This window comes from Egretta garzetta, unplaced genomic scaffold (assembly GCF_000687185.1).
Source record: "Egretta garzetta isolate BGI_Z169 unplaced genomic scaffold, ASM68718v1 scaffold121, whole genome shotgun sequence".
NCBI classification, from domain to species: Eukaryota; Metazoa; Chordata; class Aves; order Pelecaniformes; family Ardeidae; genus Egretta; species Egretta garzetta.
This window is the reverse complement of record NW_009258479.1, coordinates 20,626-30,612: the sequence shown is the minus strand read 5'-3', so window position 1 is coordinate 30,612 and position 9,987 is coordinate 20,626. Positions and strand designations below refer to the sequence as shown.

The window sequence follows — 9,987 nt, the reverse complement described above, 5'->3', positions numbered from 1 at the left end:
CCCCGGGCTCCCCTCCCCAGGCCAGGCCATGCTGCGGGTGGGAGGACCAGAAGGGTGCCCAGAGCTGTGAGTGCCTTGGGATGACATGGACGTTACTGGGAGACCCAAAAGCACCGAGTGCCCTAAAAATAGTGCTGCCTTCCCAGCTGCCTTGGTGCAGAGCTGCAGGGGGGGGACATGCAGATCCCTGCCAGTACCCCCTTCCCTGGGTGTCCCAAAACACAGCCCATGCCGGGGGTTGACCTGCCCCAGCTCTGTGGGGTGGGAGGGCACCGCAGCTGGGACACTGCAGCCCAGTGGCCAGGCACATCACCCTGGGTGCTCCTGGGTGCAGACAAGTGCTGTCTGAGGTGCCACCATTGCAAAGGGCTGTGCCTGTGGGGCGGGCAGCTGGTAGGAACCTGCTTCCCATTCTGTCGTGATTGGGAGGAATGGGTCTAGCTGAACGATTGCTGATCACCTATTGCGACGAGATGCTGCTGTTTCAGAAGAGTCAAAGCCTTTCCTACAATGCCTCTGTGCCATTTGTGGTAAAAAGGCAGTGACTCTTCATTTCTTCTCTCTCTTTTCCCAGGGGTTCGTTTCAGCAGCTCAATCGGTGTCGATGAAGTAAAAGCCCTGGCTGCATTAATGACATACGAATGCGCTGTAGTGGGTAAGTACAAGGGGAATGTACAGCACGTGGTGACTTGGGCATGGGATGGGGCTGTGATACTGTGAGTCAGAAAAGCTCGTTATAGGCTTTGAAAATCAGAAGTTCTCTAGAAGTGCAGGATGTTCCTCTGGGCACGGATGTGTGAGGGCAAGGCTTGCTGCGGCTGTAGAACACACCACTGGCAGTCCAGGACATCCGTGTTAATCAGGGAGCACCAAGCGTCGTGCCTCTCAGATGCAGTCTCTGTGCCTGGGTTGTCATGGGTTCAGCTCTGGCTGGTGGCATTGGTGGCAGGCTCAGGGTCCCTCTCCTGTCCTGCCTCCGGCTCCGCTGCGCAGAGGCCGCATGGCATTAGTGGGGAGCCGTGTCTGGTGTGCGAAGCGGCGGGACCTTGCCTGGATTCACCAACAAGGTCATGATTGCCATGGTCGCCTTCTCCCCCAAGGGAGCGGGCAGCGAACATCTGTCTGCCTAACCCGGTCTTTTCCAGATGTTCCTTTTGGTGGTGCCACAGCAGGTGTGAGGATCAATCCGAGGACATACTCGGTGAGTCCCCTCCTCTCCTTCCCCCGCCAACGGCCCATAACTCACGCTCCATTTGCGCAGCCCTTCCTCTCTGCACGTGTCACAGCGATGCACTCTGACAAGCGGGGGGAGACGTTTGAGGCGAGCAACCCTCACCCAGTGATTGTGAAAAGCAGCTCGGGGTGAGGAGAGGGGCGGCGAACTCTGGTTTATGGGCGAGCGCATCTGGCCAGGCAGAGACTGCAGGAGCCTGGAGCAGGGATGCTCCTGCTGCTGCCTGCTGTGCGGGGAGAAGATGCACTTCGGCGAGGGGTGGGAAGGGCAGCGAGCAAAAGGACCAGCAGTTCACACAGCTCTTTTATTCGATCCAGGGTCCCTCACTGCTGTGAATTGACTCCCCGGAGACATCAGGGTGTGCCCCGTGCAGGCAGGGCAGGGCAGCTGCCAGATGCTGCACCCCGGCTCTGTGATTTTTCTTGGGGTCTGTAGTAACAACTGCATTTTGCTGTTCCTGCACAGGAATGTGAGCTGGAGAAAACAACGAGGCATTTTACTGTAGAAATGGCCAAGAAGGGATTTATAGGTGAGAGTGGTTTCATCCCCGTTCCGTAAGCGGTCTGTAAGCACGGCGGGGCTGGCCCGGGCTGCCCCCCGGCACTGCTGGGCAGGGGGCTCACCAGGACGTCACCCTCCATTCATACTGGCCTGCGCAGTTGCAGGGAGGAGTTGAAGGTTTCTCCTGGCTCAGCATGTGGCAGAGAGCTCAGTGGGTGCTGGTCACAAGGCAAAGACCTTTACATTCCCTTTTTACTCACAAGTGCTGGGAAGGGGCACAGCAAAGACCCTGTGAGAACCAAAGATGTTCATGCCTGAGGGAAGCTGGGGGGGCCCTGGGGCATGGGCAGCACCACGCTTTGGTCAGGGGACTCCTTGGTGAGCCCAAGGACATGGCCAGCCTGTGGACATCACCTGGCTGTGCATGTGCCACTGCTTGGAGCAAAGCAATCGAATTGCAAAGACAGGATTTGACAGATTTTTCTGCCTCAGTGGGGCCTGGGATTGACGTGCTGGCCCCTGATGTCAGTACTGGGGAGCGGGAGATATCCTGGAGAGCTGACACCTACACCCACACGCTGGGGCACCAGGTAAGCTCCGACAGCGCTGGTTTGGAAACCGGGATGCCCTGGGCACTACGAGGGTTCTTGCCCAGAGACCCTGGCCAGTCAGTCACTTTAGGTTTAGCTGGGGCTTAGGGGATGGTGAGGAATGCTGAGGCTTGGGCAAAGTCCTCTCTAGAGGACCTGCACCAGGTGAGACCTTAACCTTTGCTCTCCCTGTCCCAGCATTGCAGGACACCAATGCCCAGGCGTGTGTGACAGGGAAGCCCATCAGCCAGGGCGACACTCCGCCATGGGGCAGGGGGTCCTGCATGGCATTGGCAACTGCATCACCGACACGGACAGCATGAGCGGCATCAGCCTGAGCCCCGGCTTCCTGAGCAAGACCTCTGTGCTGTGGGCGAGTGCTCAGCCCAGCTACAGTTCTGAAGAGGACACTGCCTTGGGATCTTTCTGCCCCTCCTTTCCAGGAGAGCTTTCATTCTTGGTGCTGCCTGGACATGATTTCCCGCGTCTCTCCTCGCCCTGTGGCAGCTGGCACTCCTTTGAGCAGTTTTTCAGCCCTGCTGCATGCAGAGGTCCAGGGATGCCACACTGCTCACACCACACAGCCATTCCCAAGGTTTCTCTGTAGCCATCTTGTCTGAAGTTGCTCATTAAATGGAAGCTGGGACTGCCCCTTGACTGGCTGGAGAGACCCAACCCCAGTGACAACATCACATTTCTGTCACCTCCAGCAAGCTGTGATATAACCCATGGTGAAGGTCCTGCTTGTGGGTGCAGCCCCCATCTCTCCTGGGTGCTCTGTGTGTCTGTCCCACACTGGCCTGCCTTGCCCAGTGACCTGGGAGCTCGGTGGGACCTTGCACCCTGCCTTTTCCCCTCTCCTCCCAGGAAGGATCTTCCCTTCCCTGCTCACAACGGCGGTGAGGTGCTTCCCCCTGCTGTAGCTCCAGGAGCTTCTGCTCTGGGCCAGACACTGCTGCCCTGATCCACTCCCCGCTCTGCCCACAGCTGTACGTTTCTTGCTGAGGCCACTGCTCACTGCAAGGGAGAAATAAACTGGAAACCGTGCAGCTGATGTCTTGCCTGTGGCCAGCACCCTGTGCCTTCCTCCGAGTGCTCGCTCCTCGATGTAGCTCCCCACCGCGGGGCAGAAGCTTTGAACTGAGGTTGCACCCGCAGCTGCTGCCCGCAGTGCCCTCAGGAGTGGCCCTGCCTTTGCTCGTCCCTTGCCTTTCCGCACATCCTTCTTCTTCGCTGGTATGGCAGAGAATGAGAAGGCTGAAGTCCTTGGCTACTGCTTGTATAATTTTGCTGTGTTTGGGGGATGTTTTTGCAGTCTCAGGCACCAGCATTGCTTTTAGGAGCTGTACCAAGCTGGCGAGCGCTTCGGGGCAGACAGTGCAAAATCATCTGTTCCCCTGCGAAGAGCTGAGCTACCCCTATGGCCCTGCCTTGTGCGGTGCCGCGGCAGCCAACCGCACCTTCCCAGGGTGGGGTGCAGGAGGATTGCTCAGATTGTGCCCACATGCTGCGTGGTGCCCACCACAGGGCTGCGTTTCTCACTGGATCTGTTTTCTGTTGAGATCGGCTCTTAGAAGCTGATCAGCGTGCTGTGCTTGGAACATCACGTCCAGGGGCTCTGGAGATGATGAAGACAGGCTGAGCTAGATGCCTTTATCCCACAACCCTCTAACTAGCCAAGGAGATCTCTGTCCTGCCAGGTCCTAGTCTCCATCCAGCCAAAACATTCATCAAGAACTGCTAGATCAGGGGTTCCTGTTTGTGCTTCTCAGCTCATGCTCCTGAGAGGGAGCCGTTACCAGAGCAGCGGGTCAGTTTTCAGTGGTTTTGTCCCCATGACTTCCCTCTCCCCAGACCATCTCTGCTCTGTGTTGCTATAGAGCTTTGGCGAAGTGGGGCTGCACACCACGAAGTACCTGCACGAGTATGGAGCCTGCTGCATCTGTGTTGGGGAGACGGATGGAGCCATTTACAGTCCCAGAGGGATTGACCCCGAGGCGCTAGAAGGCTATGAGCAGGTGAGTTGAGCCCAGTCAACCCAGCCCCTGTTCTTGGGGGGAGGCGGTCAGTGGAGGTCTCTAAATGCCCATGGAGAAGGGGGCTGCTCCTCACCTTCTGCAGGGTCCAGCTCTGGGGGCAATGCTCAATGCTGCCAGGATGGGCCCAGCAGGACTCTCCTGCTCATTCCAGGGCTGCGGCACCGTAGTGAGCTTCCCAAAAACAGAGCCCTATGATGGCAGCATCCTAGAGCACCCTGTGACATCCTCATCCCTGCCACTATTGAGAAGCAGCTCACAAGGGAGCACGCACCCCGGGTGCAAGCACAGGTACAGACTGCTTGCGCCACACACTCCCAACAGGCATCGGTGCGAGAGACAGCAGCCCAGCCAAACCTTCGCTTTTGGCACTCAGCACCCCAGGGTGGTGTCACATCACTGCACTGACAACTCACCCGCTGTGCCAGAGGGACAGAGCCTGAGGCAGGGGTGGCAGGTCACATAATTCAGGGGAAGAGGAAAGCCTGAGCCCTTACCTTTGCTGGCAGGGAGCAAGGACTGTTGGAGTGACCTTGGCTGGCTCTTCTGGCATCCTCAGCCTTCATTGCTGTATCAGATCCTGCCCCCAGGACAGGGGAGATGATATCTGTGAAGGCACCGGGTGTCACGGTGTTGATGCTGAAAATCATAGGCAGCAGGTAAGAGTGAACAAAGTAGGGGGCTGCTGTGAATACCAGCTCCTGCTCTTCACGGTGAGCTCTAGGGACCGAAGGGACAGGACATGCTGGGAACTGGGACTGTCACAGCCAAGGTCTTTTTCAGTTCGAGCCTTTAATCATTCTGTGCAAAACATGAGGTCTGAGCTTTTGTTCATCCTGAACAGCTTTGGTGGGGAGGCGAGCACCCAGACCCCTGCCACCAGGAGTGGCCTGGTGGGGGTGGTTCCAGCAGCAGGGAAAGCAGCCCGTCACTGGTTTCTTCTTTCATTTCTTCTGCCTATCCCACCTCTGCTCTGCTTGTGCTCTCAGAACATTGCAGAAGCTGCCAACAGCCCCACTACACCAGCAGCACGTGAGATATTCCTGCAAAGAAACATCCTGGTCATGCCGGTGTGTCCATTCCCACGCACACGGGGAGGTGGTGGGCTCGTGGCTGTTAGGGCCACACGGTGTTGTCAGCTGCACCAATGTGGATCCAGGTGGGCTCTGCCAGGCTCTGGGGTCAGGCAGCGTTGATGGTGCTGTCCCAGTCAGCCTGTTCCCTGCCTTGCCCCCAGCTCCCGAGCACGTCTCAGATGCTGGCTTCCCTTCTGAACCCTCTGGTTCTTGGCTGCAGCAGCGACAGACCTCGGGGCTCCTGGCCAGCACCAGGATGTCCTGCGGCCGCTGATGGGCCAACAGCAAATGGTGCCACATCACTGGGGGTGTGAGAGCAGCTGGCGTCTCTGCTCAGAGGCAGTGCAGAGCCACTCTAGGGTTCAGCCATCCCAGTAACCTCAGGACTGTCTTTGAGGACAGAGCCCAAGGGTATGGGGAAGGTCCAAAGGCAGAGGAGCAGAGACCCCCGGATGGGTCATGGGTCTTGGGATCACCCTAAGCAGCAAACCTGAAGCATGTACGGCCCTTGGCAGGACGTGTAAGTGGATGCGGGTGGTTTGACCTTATCCATCTTCGAGTGGCTGAAGAACCTGAACCACGTTAGCTATGGCTGCCTCAGTTTCAACTACGAGCGGGAATCCAGCTACCACTTTCTGCAGCCAGTGCAGCACAGCCTGGAGCAGTGGTTTGGCAAGGCCAGAGGGGAGATCTCCATCATCCCGTCCCCAGAGTTCCAGAACTGTGTGACTGTAAGTGTCTACAGCCATGGAGGGTTGTCCTGGCTCACTTGATTCACATCCCCAGACACTCCTGTCTGCTGTCCCAGCGCTGAAAGCTGAGCTTGTGGCACAGACACAGCCCCCATGCTACCACCCCACTAGTGGAGGGGATGGAGTGGAGCTGCCATGTGTGGTGGTTACAGCTCTACCATTTGAGGGTGCTGCTGGGTGCTGCAGGGAGTCCCTCGGGAGCCAAGCCATATGCTGGAGCCAGCTGCAGAGGTGGCTAAGCCAAGCTTAGACCACCTGTGGTGGTCTTGCGCTGAGCAGAGGGGCTGTGTTTGATAAATGGGTTTGGGGGACCAACCTCTAGCTTCTACCACAAAGGATTCACTTGTTCTCAGAGAAAGACCTACACCATGGAGCAGTCAGCCAAGGTACCTCCACAGGCTCCTGGCCTCTCCCATCCCTGCTGTCGGGCCCCTTGCCTCGTTGCACAGAGGCTCTGTGCTGTGATTGAGGGGTGCCCACCCTCAGCACCCCATCACCACTCCCGGTGGGTCAGCACGAGGCCTGGCTTCATCTTGCCAGTGGTGGCTATGTCCACACTTTGGGTAAAGCCTCGTGCTCAGCAGTGTCCCTTGTTGCTGTTGGGTCCCTGTCCCTCTCTCCATCCCCCTGAACCTCTGTTCCTCATTTCCAGGGTTGCTTAGATGAGCCAGTGCGTGCAGGGTGGTGCTGGCACTGCTGGGGGTGGGGGTCTCACGTCACCCCTCGGGGAACTGGCTGCATGCCATGCTCAGCAGTGTGAGTGGTGTGCGTGGAGCCCACCCATGGGCACAGGGTCTGTCCCCAGGGGACAGAAGTGGGAGAGCATCTCCAGACTCACCCGTAGATGACTCCAGGTCTTACAGAACAGCCCGCTTGGTCGTTTGGTATGGAGGTGACCTCCTGCCCTTCGGGTGCTCCCGGAACGTGGCTTGGTGCTTGTGCCTTCCTCCCTGGGTCCTCTGCCCAACCCTCGGCCCCCAGACACTCCCGGCCACACGGCGGCCTCGCAGCTCTCCTCTCTCTCTAGCAAATTATTGCAAGGTGCAACCTGGACCCGGACCAGAGAGCCCTGCCTGCCTGTGCGCTCTGGAGGTGTTCACTGTGTGCAGCGAGGCCAGCTTCACAGCACCCGGCCCCGGGCGCCACTGTCAGCACACGGCGAGGGTCACAGTCCAGCTGCGCCAGGGTGCCCGGGACACCGCATGCTGCACAGAGGGGGCACCCCGGTTTCTATAGATGGTTGGTTTGAGCATGTCCTCTCCCTGCTGCCTGGCTCTCAGCTCTCCCGGGAAGGGGGCTGTTTTCCCCTGCTGCCCCAGCCCCTTTACAGCCTCCTGGGCACTGAAGGAAGACGTGTGGTTGCTGGTTTGGGTCTGCTTGCCCATGGCTGGCAGAATTGGACGAGGGGAGGAAAAAATGCAATTAGCTCTAGGGGAGGGGACAGCCCATGGCACAGCCAGCCACAGGAACAGCCGTCTTGGTCCATTTAATAACACACAGTGGGTGCTGCAAGCACTGCTGCAACTCGCGCAGACACGGGGAGCAGAGCCAGGGCAGGGATTTGCAGGCATCAGCAAACCTGTTGTGTGTCTGTGCTGACTGCTGCAGCTTCACTCGTTGCTGGCAAAGCTGGCAAGCCAGCATGGGTGGGGGATTTAATCTGCTGTTCTGGCGAGGAGACTCAGCACAGCCTCTCACCCCAGCCTGTGCTGCAGCCAAGGGGCTGGAGGCTGGCTGGGGACTCAAGCTGGGTTGGTGGCCCTGCCCTAGGGGAGCTGAAGGCCCAAGGACTGCGCTCTGGGGTGGGCACGGGACCCCCTGCTGTGGTGGACATGGCTTAGTGGTGTGTGGCAGTCACCTGTCCTTGAGGTGGTCACACCACAGCTGAGCGAGCCGCGGGTGCCAGCCATGTCCCCAGCCCCTTGAGGGGAGCAGGGTCACATAGGAAGGTGGGGACAGCAGAGGAGAGGCTCTCCTTTGCTCTGTGCTTCTAGCACAAGATCAGGGCGCGTCCCTAGAAGGTACCTTACAAACAGCAGCACCTCCTGCTGCAGGGAGGGCTGGGGGAAGCCTGCGCCCAGCGCCTGAATCCCCTCTGCTAGCACAGCCAGCATCTCCTGGGAGGTAACCAGTGCTTGAGCCCAGGACTGTGTCTGTCCTTGTCCTGGCTTGGGGTCCTCAGCCCCAAAGAGCAGATGCAAAGCACTGCACACAGGCAGGTGGCACGGGGACAGAGCGAGGCTGGAGGCCCAGGGCACAGTGACCTGCTGCTGGCGCAGCAGTGAGCAGACAGGAAGGCATCTTGTCCTCACGAGGAAACAGTCCTGCCTACTCCCCCATCCAGAAGGGGTCAGCTAGTCTGCCCCAGCCCCTCATTCCTCTTCCCAAAACTACCCCTGCCGCCAGAGTGCAGGGCGACCCCTCTCCCCAGGGAACCCACAACCAGGACCAGGGGGCTACAGACGAGAGTTGGCTTTATTCACGGACACGGGGGCAGCTGTGTCACTGGCAGCTGCCCTCGTATTGCACATCCAGCGACAGGGGCGGGGGGATATCCATGCCACGTCACAACACAGCGTCGGCACTATGGGACCTTGGGGGGCTGTCCCCAGCCAGCAGGCTGGGGAGCAGGCCTGGGCACCAAGGGTTCACAAAGGCAAGAGACCCGTCCACCCATAGATAGAGATATATATATATAAAAAAAAAAAATACTTCCACGATGACCAGAGCAGAACCACAGGGACACGTGTGCAAGCAAAATGTACAGCAGCCCGCGAGCAGGTAAACATGCTTTGTACAACACAGACACACCAGGACACAGCCAGGGTTTATGGCGCTGGGAGGGATACAGAGCGATAAACCCGGGCTTCACGGACGGACGCACGGACGCACGCACACACACACACCAGCCCCTGCGGGCAGCGCCCACGGCTCGGGCACACACCGGGGCTCGGGGGCTTGGACACGGCGGGTTTTTCTCACTGCTAGACAAGGTACAGAGACATGGACACAGTCCCTTGGAACGGAACTGGAGGAAGAACTCGTGAGCGAACGGGGCAGGGGCACCCCTGCTCCTCCCCGGCACGTGGACACCGGCCAGGGCCGGCTGGGGAGGAGCAGGGGGCTACCGGCGGTTCGTTGTGCTGCTGGTGGAAGAGGCGAGGATGGGGGTCCATTATGCCTCTGGCTCGTATTCCTGGTATTCCTCCTGTGGGGTGGGGAAAGAAAGAACCGGTGAGAGAGCCGAGGTGGAGCACGGAGCCCCTGTGTCCCCCAGCCCCATGCCAGCCTGCCTGTGAGGCTGCAGGGCTACGTGCAGTGGCACCTGGGAGCAGGCAGGCTCCAGGCTTTGCTCCAGAGAGCGATGGCCACCGGCACACGCGGCTCAACCAGCGGCTCCTCAACAGCCTCCTGGGCCACCTCCTCCGGCTGGGGGTGAACCGGGGTGTCAGTCCCACACACACAGCCCCCCACACAGCACCCACCCTCCCTACCCCTGCCAGACCAGGGGCACCTAGCAGAGACCAGCAACACACCCGCGATGCTGGGGGCTTCAGATGGGGGTCCCAGCAGGCGATGGCTGGCAAGGGCACCCCAGGCATGCACCAGCTCTGGCCCCAGGTAGGTGATGGGTGCTGGCACCGTGTGGGCCCTGGCGGGCTCCAGGCACTGGCGGGGCCATGGGTGCATCCTGCATCCCTGGCAGGGCAGGTTGGTGCTGGGTAACCCCTCCCTGGGGCCGGCAGAGCAGCTGGCAGGAGGGAAAGGGGGACGGCCGACCCCCCCGGGGAGCAGCGG

The 9,987-nt window shown here is 59.5% G+C and overlaps 1 protein-coding gene and 1 pseudogene across 1 annotated transcript in view; one reads left to right on the top strand and one right to left on the bottom strand.

Annotated features, from left to right (window-relative positions):
- The first annotated feature begins 630 nt into the window (after positions 1 to 630).
- On the top strand, positions 631 to 7,425 carry LOC104130732 (annotated as a pseudogene).
- Positions 7,426 to 9,364: 1,939 nt separating this feature from the next.
- The window catches only part of SNCB (synuclein beta), a 1,705-nt gene continuing 1,082 nt past the window's right edge, over positions 9,365 to 9,987 (bottom strand). The window contains exons 4-5 of the mRNA XM_009643794.2: positions 9,537 to 9,618; positions 9,365 to 9,405 (exon numbers count right to left, since the gene is read on the bottom strand). Of these exons, the coding sequence (XP_009642089.1) occupies positions 9,365 to 9,405; positions 9,537 to 9,618 (123 nt within the window). The remainder of the gene's footprint in view (positions 9,406 to 9,536; positions 9,619 to 9,987) is intronic.